The following is a 13,514-nucleotide window of genomic DNA, read 5'->3' on the forward strand; positions in this document are numbered from 1 at the left end:
CCATGTGGTCACCTCCCGGGCGGGGATCGAACTCATGCTGAAGTGGCTTTAGCGTCTTAGTGCTGTGCTTTAACCTGCTGCGCCACCAGGGAGGGTCCGAGAAAAAATTTTAATGAGAGTGGCAGAACTTGTCTCTGACACTTTTGTGCACAACCAAAAATATCTTGGTTAGATATTTTCACAGAGAAAAGTGAAGTTTTCTTTTAAACATGAAATCCCTTAGTAAGAATATTGCACTATATTTCATAAATTCCAAGGTACTTATTTTCCTGAAATTAGGATATGTCTTTTATAATTGTTTATGGGTTGTAGTTTAATTGGCAGTGTTTTTCCTTCTTTAGTATCATCTAATAATCAGAAGCACCTTAGATACTATGGAATGAGTGCATTTGAAACATTCTCTTCGAATTAAATGGAGACTAGATCTGTGTGTTTATTGATGAATTAAACATGTTAAACCCTTGTCCTTCCAGTTTCTCCTCCTAGAATGTTGCTGCTGCTTCCAGAAACTAGTTACATAGGTGATGAGGATGTTACTATGTATTTTACTTGCAACCTGTACATGAGCTATGAAGGCCATTGTGTGCTGATTGCAAGATCCTTGCTGTGTTGTGTTTAAACTGACCCCAGAGATGATTTATATAAAACTACATAGTTTGAATCACTGATAGTCATACAGTTTACAATTAGTCCTGCAGTTTCCAGACTGATCATACACATGAAACACTAGATTACGGGCAGCAGCCACACCTTGACGTGTCCAATAGCGCTGTGATCGCTCTTTAGACACCTTAGCATTGATGGATGGTGGTGATGTTCAGCCTTGAGAGTTGCGGCCGATGTGATGCTGCTGCATGAGGTGGACTGAGGTGGACGGGTGTCACCAGGCTCCATGCCACATCAGCAGGAGCACTGGCAGGTATCTGTGTTCCCTGTGTTAACCTCGACGGTGGAGCTGGCTTTCCAGAACTAACCCAAGAAATTTTCCAGAGCGACAGGAGAAGCACTACTGATGCCTTGTTGAGACAGCAACATTAAACTTGCCTAATGAATCTGATCTGCATTTTGTTTGTTTGACGACAGTCTCTAAACTCAACCTTAATGTGTGCCTAAATAAATTTCTTAACTGTCTCCCTTTCCTGTAAATAACAGGATTTAAAAAATCATGCTTACTAGCGTATATTTTCACAAGCACCATCATAACTTATGTGTTCCCTTACTTCCTTTGCTTTCCCTGTTCAATTCTCAAGTTTGGAGACCTTTTAAACCCCTATCACATCATTCTTCTCTAGTACCTATCATTAGCAATTGTGACCATTTTTAACATCCAAAAGGGTTGTTAACCAGTGGTTTTACCATAATAGTAGCAACTTCATAGTTAAACTTTCAGGACTTTACTAAAAACTGAATTTAAAATACTTAGGATATTCTACTAGAAGTTGCTTTTATCTTTTCATGATTTATTTGGTAGTGAGGGGTGACTCATGTAAGAAACCTGATTTTACCAATTATGTAGAAATGGTCTGAACTTTTTGCAATGGTACGCTTAAAGTAAATGTTCGTTTTCTTTAATGACTGTATAGATTTACAGAGCTAGAGATGAAGGCAATCTTTGTTGCTTCTGAGTGAATTAAAGTCTAAATATCTTTTTATGATTGGTACCAATTAGTAAAAACCAGGAAGCCAAGCCACTTTGGGGATGGTTAATATTACTACAAACTAAGCATTTTTCAAAAAAAAAAAATCTGAAAGGTTTTGAATCAAGTACAATTCTTTGGTTTTGGTGTTGATAATAACCAGTAGTCAGAATGACATTACTATATAATTTTGCCATCTATCCACCCAATTTTAGTAGGAAAAAAGGAGACAATTAAGGACAGATATGGCGAGTTTCTGTTGCTATAAAGGTCACTTAAAATTATAGGAACATGGAATTCCTCTCATCTTTTCTACATGAACCACATTTTCTTCCCTTTTATGTTTCTCATTAAGTTGGCCAGATGGAGAATATATCTCCAGGACAGATCATTGATGAGCCCATCCGTCCAGTCAATATTCCCAGGAAAGAAAAAGATTTCCAAGGAATGCTGGAATACAAGAAGGAGGATGAGCAAAAACTTGTTAAGAACCTGATTCTGGGCAAGTATTTTCTGCATGACATAAAATTTCTTTCTGGTACATGTGTAGGTGGTGGGAAAGACTGGTCACTAATTTTTGAAATATTCAATATCAGATTCTTCAATCACTGTTGCATACTGAGCATTATAGTGCAATATCTGTCAGAATACAGGGACACTTGCCCTATATTCACCCAGAAGCACCCTGTAGCCAGACATTGTCAGCCCTGGCTGCACATAGAGTATCCAGGGGAGTTATTGAAAAGTAATGCTGACCACTTAAACCAAATGGACTTCGTGGTGGAGAGAAGGGGGACCTGATTGTGTCTGATATATATCTTTTAGCCCTTCAAGGACAACTGAAATATAGCTACTGCTGTACTATTTAAGTTCCATTAAGGCCATGTATGTTCCTGAATTTCTTTTTCCCCTTGCTTCCCCAGAGAGATATGTGACAAGTAGGTTAAGAACAGCAATATGGAAGGAACAAAATCTTTAAGGAAAAGATTCCCATAACGGAAAGAAAACACAAGACAGCAGCCTAAGGGCCCTTAAGACTGGCTATTTGCTGCTTGTTCTGCAAGAATTTTCAGGAAGGTAGAAAATGATAAGGAGAATCTAGATAGTCCATAATTTATGATGTGGAAAAGCTAAGAACCTCTCCATTTCAGCCTTTGCATAGTTTCCCTCCCCTCAGGTGGTAGCAGTGTGATGGGCAGTTACATGTGTTTTAATGTCCTTAGGGTTGATGGCATTAAATTTAGCTACCCTATGTAGTTAAGCTGCAGAGGCACTTATGTTTCAAGGTAATCTTCATCAGCAAAAATATTAAGGAGCCACTGGTTTTTATGCACAGAGTTAATATTAATAATCAACTTAGTGAGCACTGAGTGAGCGCCTACCATGTGTTAAGCATTGTCCAGGTAATGAGTACTGGGCAAAATGAAGTCCCTTTTCTCACAGAACCCCCTATTCAGCATTAGGGTAGAAGGATAAAATAAGTATATAATGTGATTAAAAGGATAAAGAGTGAAGGCTTTATATAGTGAATTTTATATACTTTATATAAAGCTTTCAGAAAACTCCTCTTTGATAAGGTGATCCTTGGAATAGGCCAGAAGCAGTGAGGAAACTAGTCATACTAATATCTGGGAAAATAATATTCTCAGGAGAAAACATGAAGTACCTAGGCTCTGGGGTGGAAGCATACCTAGCATGTTCAACCAATAGTGAGGCGACCTATTTGACTGTATTGCAGTAAGCTGGAGAAAAGCAGGAACAGATGGCACAAGCCAGGTGAGGATTTCAGGATTTATAAATGAAAGAGGAGAAGCTACTTGGAAGAGTTTCAAAACAAGAGGGACAAACTCAGATGCAGATTACTCTGATGTTGGTGAAAATCTCCTACTGGGGAACAAGGAATGAATCAAGGAGATCAGTTTGGAAACTCACTATTTCCAAGAGAAAGGGGATGCTGGCCTAGAATGGGGTAGATAGTAGTGGAAGTGAGTTAGTTGGATTCTGAATATAGTTTGTAGGTAGAGCCATTTGAATTTGTTGGTAGATTAATTTGTATAATGAGAAAAAGAAGTCAAAGATGATGCCAATGATTATAATCTGAGAAACCAGAAGACTGAAACTGCTATTTACTGAGATAGGGACAATTCCTGGAAGAGCCGTTTCCAGAGGGAATCAAGAGCTTAGTTTGGAATATGTCCAGTTTGATATACCTGAGCAAAATATCAGGAAAGCAGTTGATGCACAGGTTAGAAGGAGTTAAGACTAGAAAAAGATACTTGGGAGTTATCAATAGACTGCAGAGATTCATTTGTTCCTATTCAAGAATTTTTCACTTACTGAGCTCTTCTACCTTTTTTATATAAAAAATCACTCATTTACCCTGAATGATTAAACCTTCACATCAGAACTGTGTTTTTATATTTCACAAAGCATTCCTCAAGAAGACTTTTAGTGTTATATAAGATTATTTTTCCTCCTGTCTTTTTTTAGAACTGAAACCACGTGGAGTAGCTGTCAATTTGATTCCAGGGTTACCAGCATATATTCTGTTCATGTGTGTTCGACATGCCGACTACCTGAATGATGACCAGAAAGTAAGGTCATTGCTAACATCAACAATTAACAGCATCAAAAAAGTATTAAAGGTCAGTTCATATTCTCATAATGAATATTACTGATGATATAATCTGTCTACACAGGTGCTTTTCCTTCCTTCCTTGAGCTAAGCCACCAGTTCCGCTCTGCAATTTGTGACTTCTTTCAAAACAGGACTCAGGTTGAATAGTAATAAAAATTAATTTTATGAAATTGTACTTAATTGTGAAGTAAGTTCAGTTACCCCCTAGACAGAAATAGTCTGCTTTGAGGTCTTAGAAATAATCTAACGTATTTAGGAGAGCCTATTTATATAGGAAATGTGATGCTATCATTAAAATAAATATCAAATAAAGCCAGTAATGTGGCTCATTCATACAAAAAGAAAGAAGTCTGTTAAAACATTGAAATTTTTTCCAACTTTTCTTCCGATTATTTTCTTGTTACCTGAAATACCTGATGACTTGTGAGAAGCAACACAGCTAGTAGGCTTAGAGAAAAAATTTGGGAAAAGTAACAATATTATATAATAGAGCAAAAAGCCCTACATAATTCAGTCATCACTGAGTCGCATTGCATAATCCTCCTCTTAACTCTCTGGGAAAAAAGAACATTATACTTAATTTTAACTCAAGTGCTTCTATGAGGAACTGAGAAAATATGCTCCACTAGTTTGCTTTCTTATTGTCTAGCTTAATGAGAACTTTTAGGATACAGATAAGTGGATAGTTAGCATGCCTAGAGGACTCTTTCAATCTAGATGTCTTTTCCAAACTATTTGTTTTAATTGTGGTTCTCTCTATATAAATAGATACATACCATTAAATTTGTTATTTAACCGTTTTTTTTTTCAGTCACCATTTTTGTGCAGTCATCAGCACCATTCATCTCCAGAGCTTTTTCACCTTCCCAGACTGACTCTGTATATTAGACACACCTTCCATCCAGCCTGTAGTCACAAGCTTTTAACAAATGCTGGTTCTCAGTGCCTGTTGTACAGTAGATGATCTATATAGAGTCCTTCTACAGAGGTTACTAAAGTGTGGAGTTTTCTGAAGATTTTGTATTTTAAAATTGATGAATATCCCATTTACCTGTTATACTGCAAGTAAATAGACATGTCTTACTACTGCTTACCACCTATAAAGACAACAAAACTAAATCAGTTTTCTTTCTCTTATCTGAACTACAACACAACACTGATTCAGGTTGACTAATTACTATACCAGATTGTCTAAAAATTAAAAAGAAGTGTGTAGTAGAAAAATATGACACCCCTTTAGTACCATTTAAAAATTAAATGCACCAATCTCATGTTCCTGTTTTGAATTGAAGTGTATTTGTGTTGCCTCCTTGTATTGATAAAGCAACAATTGTTTGACATGCCTCAACCTAATGAAGAGCCAGACAAATTTTCCTGTCACTTAACCTTTTTGGTCAAAAATACACTGCATATGTGACAGTGGTCCCAAGCAGACTACACTATAGAGCCTAGGTGTATAGTAGCTGTACTATCTGGGTGTATGAAATTACACTGTGTGTTGTTTGCATAAGGACTTAATGACACATTCCTTAAAACATAAGTGTAAGTGACTCACGCTTGCACTGCTCTGCAAGGACGTCACCTCATTTCTTATTCTGTGCTCAGAAATTGTCTTTTCTTGACAATATTTCTAACTTAATCTGCTTTGCAATATTTGTGATTCCCTCCTATGCTTTTAATCCTTTTTATTCCTTTCAGTAAACTAAAGGGAAGTGAGTTTAGTAATCTGTTTGATGGATTTCTTTGCTGCTTGAAGGGATTGCTAAACTAACATCAACTGAATGATTGGGCACATCATCTTTTAATGGCAAAAAAATGGAGGTCAAGCCAAGTAACAACCAAGCAATGAACCCAGATCTTAAAATTCCCTAGCAGTTGTGTAAGACTTTACAACTGCAATGTGATTTATTTTTATACTTGTTTATAATGGCAACTGAAAGAAATGGGCCTCCTGGTGTCTGCTCAGTTCCTTTCAGGTTAATATTTCCCTAAGGCAAAGCTAATTTGGGTTTATTTTCTTTCAGAAAAGAGGTGATGATTTTGAGACGGTCTCCTTCTGGCTCTCTAACACATGCCGATTTTTACACTGTTTGAAGCAGTACAGTGGAGAAGAGGTGAGAAAATCTTGATTGCAAAACCAGCATGCTATACTTTCTCTGACCTTTTTAAGGAAATTTTTAAAAGCACAAAGTGTTTAGCTACCTATTAACTTAAAGCCCTTGATTCAGAGGTGGTTAGGAAGTTCTTCGCTTTATTTGAAGTTCATTCTTTACAAAGTAGTGAATGGAGAAGTGGCATAGTTTCTCCCCTTTGAGAGTTAACTATGAGAAGGCACAGCAAAAATAAAATGTGTATTCAATGAATCATGACCAATCATCAGACTTTTTATCAATATGTGGAAGTAGGCTTTAGTTGCTATAATACAGCAGGATAATTAAGATAAACTATGTCTCTTTGGAGTTGTACAAAAAATCTCATTTTCTTTGTAGTGATGTATTATTTGTTGTTTAATAGACTGTGTAATATTTTAATAATTGCTGGTTATTAAGCTTTGCTGAGTATGTATCAGGTACACTTACTAGGCATGCTATTTGATTTTTACATCTGTTTCTCTGAGGTAGAACTTACAACCCAGTTTTACAGATGAGAAAACTGAAACTCAGTGTTTCTCCATATCCTCTCAGTCATAAGCAGAGCTTGAATTCTGGGTCAGCACCGCTCTAAGAGCCTGTGTCCCTAACCACAGCCTTCCAGCCTCCCCATCTTTTGTTGAGAGGAGCGGCAAAGACACTGAGCAGTGGTACTTTGTGGGCAGACCACTAGCCTAGCAAATGAAGGGAAAACCAAATGTGAGCAAGACAGGTTCTCTGATAGGACACAATCCCCCTAAAAGGGCCATTAACTGTCCTGTCAGTCCCCACTTCTAGAGCAGGTTGTTAAGTAGATTGTAGGGAGGCAGATGCTTGATTGTGGGTAGACCCATCAAGTAGGCAGTTACTTGTGTCAGGTATTATCCAACAGGAGTACCTACCTGCAGATTGGTTTCCATTTTTTTTTTTTTTTAAAGATTTATTTATTTTTGTGCATACAGAACTGGGGTACAGGCCAGAGACTCAGGGGTGACGAAAGACTTCGCCAGAGACAGAGCGGGATGCAGAACAGGCAGATCAACGAAGTACACTGCTGAGGGGAGCAGCGGGCGGGTCAGGAGAGGTCTGCCTCGCCATGTGGTCACCTCCGGGGCAGGCGGGAATCGAACTCATGCGGAAGTGGTCTCAGCTTCTTAGTGCAGTGCTTTAACCCGCTGCGCCACCAGGGAGGGCCTGGTTTCCATTTTAATAAGCATACCAAAAGATCTAAGACTGAAAATCATATATCAATAGATAACATGAAATGTAGTAAAGGAAAAATTCTTTATTTATTCACCTATCTATAGAAATTAGTCTATTTTAAGGTTAGTATACCCTCCAGATGTAGTACATAATAAGTCCCCACTTAAAGGCATTGCTGAATTGGAAATCAACTTGAAGTACAATGATAGTTATTAAAAGTAGATTCTCAAATAACTATTTCACTTAACAGTGTCCAGAAATATTTTTTCTCACCCATGTTATAGAAATGACATTGAATGAAACAAGGCTATTCAGGACCTACTGTAGTTATAAGTAAGGCTTTTAAAGAACTAAAGTTAAGAAGTTTGTAGTTTAGGTAGTTTAATGTCTGGTAGTAAACCTTTTGCCCCAAAAGAGAACGTTGATTTTTTTTTTTTTTTTCAGATTGTTTCTCCATCTTGTTTCATGATGTTGCTATTTGAATGACCTAACCACTAGGTTGCCAAGTTTAGGCACTATTCAAAAGCTAGCAAGAAGTGAAAGGGGAATTTGATGGAAGCAAACATACAGTATTTGACAATGATTATACTTGAGTTTATCTGTGGGATGGTTCTTTACGGAGGGAAAAAGTATGAAGATGTGGATTAAAATAGAAGAGTCATTTTATTTCAGTTGTATCGTTAACCTTTGTGTTACTGTTCTAGGGCTTCATGAAACACAACACATCTCGCCAAAATGAACACTGCCTCACCAATTTCGACCTGGCTGAGTACCGGCAGGTGCTGAGTGACTTAGCCATTCAGATCTACCAGCAGCTGGTGCGGGTGTTGGAGAACATCCTTCAGCCTATGATAGGTAAGCCTGTGATTGCTAGCGTTTAGGTCTCTGCCACATGCTTGCCAGTGGAGGGCTTTGAATGGCACATGTTTGGGGGAATGTATTTATCCAGGAAACAAAGTAAGACAGTCCTAAAATTAATGGAGTCATCCGAGAACATGGGGTGTTAGCCTTAACCAACTGGGACACATCAAAATCATTGTTCTCACGTGATCAAATGGCAGTATCTAGTTTTCTATCCAGAATGTGTAGCCTCTGTCATACATTGGGTTATTCTTTGTGCCCAGCAATAGAACTCTTACTGGTCCAGTGTTCACAAATGTTTTAAATTTCAGTCTAGAACATGACTACCCTGGGCTTCCTAGGTACCCATCTGAAACTAAGGAGGCTGGGATGGATTACACTTTGCCTGAAGGGCTAGAGTAGAGAGGCTGGGCGGTACCATGGCAATAGGAACAGGTCTCAGACACTCTAAGACACGCTAAGTTGTACATCTCTTGGCCCCAATGGAATTGTTAAAAGCAAATTGGTTTAAAAGTAGCAGTGTCTTTTGGATGTACATGTGTGTTTCTAAATGTGTGTACATTTTTTCTGGGTGTTTACATACTGTGCAATTTTTTCCCTTTGGAATATTTATCATGAGTGCAATAAATATCATGTGTGCCTACTAGGAATTAGGAATTGACTATACATTGCTGAACAGCTAATTTTGAAGGCATCGAATTAAAAATATTAGTTACCAAACTATTATCATCAGGCAATTATGAGCAGCTTCTTGAGACTATTCCTAGCTATCCTTTCTTTCCTTATCCATGTGTCTTCCACAACTTCTTTTCCCTTTTTTGTGCTCATAGTATTCCAGTTTCTTTTGAGGCCCACAGTAACCAAATAGAAACATAAAAGGAGGTCATGAATTAAAAGCGACTTAGGTTAGAGAAAATGTAAACAGATTCAAAGAATGTCAGCTGACATTTTTCTTCTGTTCTGCCAGTTTTTATTGGTTAAACAAGTTCATCAGTAGGCTGTCCCATGATAAACCACTGTCCTCATCTCTTAGCAGTTTAGCATTACTTCAGTATGGCATTCTGTGGGAGCTGCATGTAGCACTAGTAGATGTAAAAGCAAATCAGGTATGGCTCTGCAGGGGCTCCCAGTTCAGGAAGCAGGCGTCCCAAATCCATGCACAGGTCAGATACCGCAAGAGTTCAGTAGAGGGAGCTAATGTGCCTCAGAGGAGACTGAGTCCAGGTCCAGGCTAGCCCCTCCTTCACCCTGCTGTTGGGGGAATGTCAGGGCAGAGCAGGCCCAGCTCTCCAGCCCCCACAGAGCCGGGTACCCAAGTCTTTTCCAGGATCACTGCCTATGTCTGCCTTTCTTGCTTCTTGAGTTGTTTGCCCCTGGGGCTCAGCCATCCTTGGAGATTGTTTCTCTCCCCTATAACGGCTACCTTTCTCTTAGAAACCTTCTTATTACAAGGCCACTGCTTCATATTTTAGAAAATATACCATTCAGATTTCTTAATTTCATAATAAATTTTTGCATTTAAAAATTATCCCTTCATAAAAATTTAAAATCCAGAAGTCTTTTGTATGTGTGACGTTATTTTTCACTCTATTACAATGTTCAGATCATTTTTCTAAAGGGAGAAGAAGAGCTTGTGTGTGTGTGTGCGTGTGTGCACGTGTCTGCAGGTGCACATGAAATAGGATTCCTTCCACATCTTCTCTTCTAACACTTGAACTACTCTTGCAGTCTCTGGCATGCTGGAGCACGAAACCATTCAGGGTGTATCAGGAGTGAAGCCAACAGGGCTAAGAAAGCGCACCTCCAGCATTGCTGACGAGGGCACCTACACACTGGACTCCATCCTCCGGCAGCTCAACTCCTTCCACTCAGTCATGTGCCAGCATGGCATGGATCCTGAACTTATCAAACAGGTGGTCAAGCAGATGTTCTACATTGTGGGCGCCATCACCCTGAACAACCTCCTGCTGCGGAAAGACATGTGCTCCTGGAGTAAAGGCATGCAGATTCGGTGAGCAAAAGTCAACCCTGGTCTTGGTCTCTCCTCATTGCACAGCAGGCCTGCCAAGGTGCAGAGAGCTCACAGCTCGTTTGAAGCTGCCTCCAGCTTTCAAGCGCGTTCTTGTCTGCCATCCTTCTCCCCTTCTGTGCAGATCCTGGTCATGCTTCCTAGCTGTTGGGAACCCTGTTCTGTGAAGCCACCTCATTGAGGGAGAGATGAAGAAAAACACATAAAGATGGCATAGCTGCTTCCTCTCCTTTTGTGTGCATTTTAATTAATTGTACAATAACAAAAAAACAATAAGGAAAAGATCTGTAATGTTTGACGGTTAAAATTTTATTTTGATAAAATACCTTTTTGTACCTATGGCAACAAAAGCATGTCTAAGAGATCCTTTATTTAACTTGAAAATATGCCCTTTTATATTTCAAGAAAAGCTGCATACAATTTTATACCCAACTTCTCTTCAGCATAACTTCATTATCATAATAGAATTGAATTTCTTTGCAAATAATTTATTTTAAAACAGCCTGATTATTCACCGAGAGAAGAGTTTTCTCTTACAGAAGTCTTTGGTTACTCACTCTCAGAAAACCTCAAATTCCTTTCGAGTTGTCCACTCTGACCCACAACTGTTGAGGTTAACATTAAGGTAGTACTTTCCACTAGATAGTAGAATTTATTTCAGGTGAAGCGCCTGTCATAATATCATATTGCCTCTGACTTGACTTATCTTTAAATTCTGATTATATATACTATTTACCCTATTTTAGTTGGAGAGCCACTGTCACCTGATTGTTTACCTCTTGAAGCCTCAGCCTTTGTGCTGTCTGGCTCCAAATTTCGGGTCTTTACCTTCTCATTGCCCTCACTTGCCCATTTCCCCTCCCATACTTGAGCTTTCTGGGGCCACTGTCCCCACCCCCATCATCCAGGTTGCTCCTAAAGAGCCTGAAACACAAAGTCAATATTAGAGGATTTTGTTATTCAGTTCATTAACTTGAGGGAGAGGGAGAACCTAAAGGATTATAAGTACTTACTTTAGAAGTTGTAAGAGAAGCTAAAAAGTAATTTTCAGAGTTTTTTAGAATTCAGTAAGGACAGAGCCAGATAATGTGTTTCGTTTTATTTTTTAGCAACTTCTGCTATAATGGCTACACTTCTGTATTCCATTAAAGAGAATTATATTTGCAGTCATCTGCTCTTACATAATTATGATATGAACCTCATGACTACTGAAAAAATTTAAGCACAACTAAAATTTAAGAAAATTGAACAAAAATGCTACCTGTCATTTTAATTGAAATTGCTGACAAAGTCTCATGCAAAAAAGAAGGCATTTGTGAAAACATTCAGTAAATTTGCATTTTTTTCTTTTATTTTTTTTCTGTTGGCATAGGTACAATGTCAGTCAGCTGGAAGAATGGCTACGTGACAAGAATCTAATGAATAGTGGGGCTAAAGAAACCCTAGAACCTCTTATTCAGGCTGCTCAGCTTTTGCAAGTGAAAAAGAAAACAGATGATGATGCAGAAGCTATTTGTTCTATGTGCAATGCTCTAACTACTGCCCAGGTAAAGCAACTTCCCTATAATGAAATAATTTGACATTCATTAAGGGTGATACTAAAAGAAATTATTTGATAATTGCTTATTTAGTCTTCCTTATTTTAAGACAGATAATTCTTATTCTTTCAAGTCAATAAATGACTACTAGTTTTTGAGGGAAAGTTAACTTACCTATTTCTTTTATCTCTGGGCTAATTTCATGTGGTTCACAGAAGATACATATCTGTATTGATCTTGATAAAAGGAGATAATTAGCAGCAATTAATAAATTTAAGTACTAGTTCCATTCATCCACATTCAGCATTCAATAAATATTCATTATCCACAGTGTTCTCCATTATTTTGCAGACACTAAGATACATGAAAAGCATAGTTGACCTTGCATGGAATGTACATTCTGTGCACTCTATGGTGCTTATATTCCATGAAATAATCTTCCATAGTATTTGATAATTGCTTATTTTAGTCTTCCTTATTTTAAGACAGATAATTCCTACTTCTTCAAGTCGGTAAATGACTGCTAGTGGTTGATGGAAATGGTGCAAAAATAAGAAACAGCCCCTTCCTATAAAGAACTTAAAAGTGTATGGGGAACACAGATGAACCTAGGTGACTCTACCAAAAGAGGTTCTAACAAGTTCTGTACTCAGAGGTCCAGAGGTAGTGCTGAGGGGTGATCACAGACTGTTTGGGCAAGGTCCCATTAAGTTGGGCACTGAATTTAAGAAAGTGAGAAGATGGGAAGGCCATTTATGGACAAAAACAATGTGCCCATTTTTCTTTTACCCAGTTATTTCTATAGTGACTTTTTAATATTTAGCACATACCTTATAACATAGAATTCCTATATTGCTATGCATAGACTACATATAGAAAGTCACTATATGAATACTCAGGATACAAAGAAACATTGCTACTTTGGGAGGGTGGGAGGGTACTTTCACTTTTTTTCAATTATTTCCCCTTTCATTTTAACAAAATTACTTATAAATTGTTAAATCGGCCATTGTTATACACTGCTGTTCATATTGTATCTCCTGTATTGTTTGTTTTTTTCCAAATTTTTATATTCTTTCTTAAAATATACAAATATGGCATTAATACTTTCTTACTGTAATAATAACAAAATCAAGGTAGTTGTGCCTTCAGACCAGCTGCTTCTACCCACTTGCCCCATCCAAGTCCTGAATAAAATTCAAAGATCCTTTTAATTATCCAGATTATTGGTGCCCAATGTATATGTGATAATATACTGAAATGTTGATCATTTCATTTCTCACAGATTGTCAAGGTGTTGAATTTGTATACTCCAGTTAATGAATTTGAAGAAAGAGTCTCTGTATCATTTATTCGTACCATACAGGTAAAAAATCTTCCAGGGTTTCTTTTTAATTTACCATCACAATCTTATGATTTATGGAAGGGTAATGTGTTTTTTAATTATATTATATTTGTCTTATCTTTGTAGTTCATTAA

General features: G+C 37.8%; 1 protein-coding gene across 2 annotated transcripts in view; it reads left to right on the plus strand.

The window, feature by feature from the left end:
- MYO5A (myosin VA (heavy chain 12, myoxin)) overlaps nt 1–13,514 on the plus strand; it is a 104,220-nt gene that overhangs the window by 89,875 nt on the left and 831 nt on the right. For both annotated transcript variants that reach the window (XM_004687778.2, XM_004687779.2), the window contains 7 exons: nt 1,993–2,139; nt 4,128–4,282; nt 6,300–6,389; nt 8,312–8,462; nt 10,197–10,479; nt 11,870–12,044; nt 13,321–13,401. In XM_004687778.2, coding sequence (XP_004687835.1) covers nt 1,993–2,139; nt 4,128–4,282; nt 6,300–6,389; nt 8,312–8,462; nt 10,197–10,479; nt 11,870–12,044; nt 13,321–13,401 — 1,082 coding nt within the window. The remainder of the gene's footprint in view (nt 1–1,992; nt 2,140–4,127; nt 4,283–6,299; nt 6,390–8,311; nt 8,463–10,196; nt 10,480–11,869; nt 12,045–13,320; nt 13,402–13,514) is intronic.

This window comes from Condylura cristata, unplaced genomic scaffold, assembly GCF_000260355.1.
Source record: "Condylura cristata isolate star-nosed mole 26May11 unplaced genomic scaffold, ConCri1.0 scaffold00023, whole genome shotgun sequence".
Classification (NCBI taxonomy): Eukaryota; Metazoa; Chordata; class Mammalia; order Eulipotyphla; family Talpidae; genus Condylura; species Condylura cristata.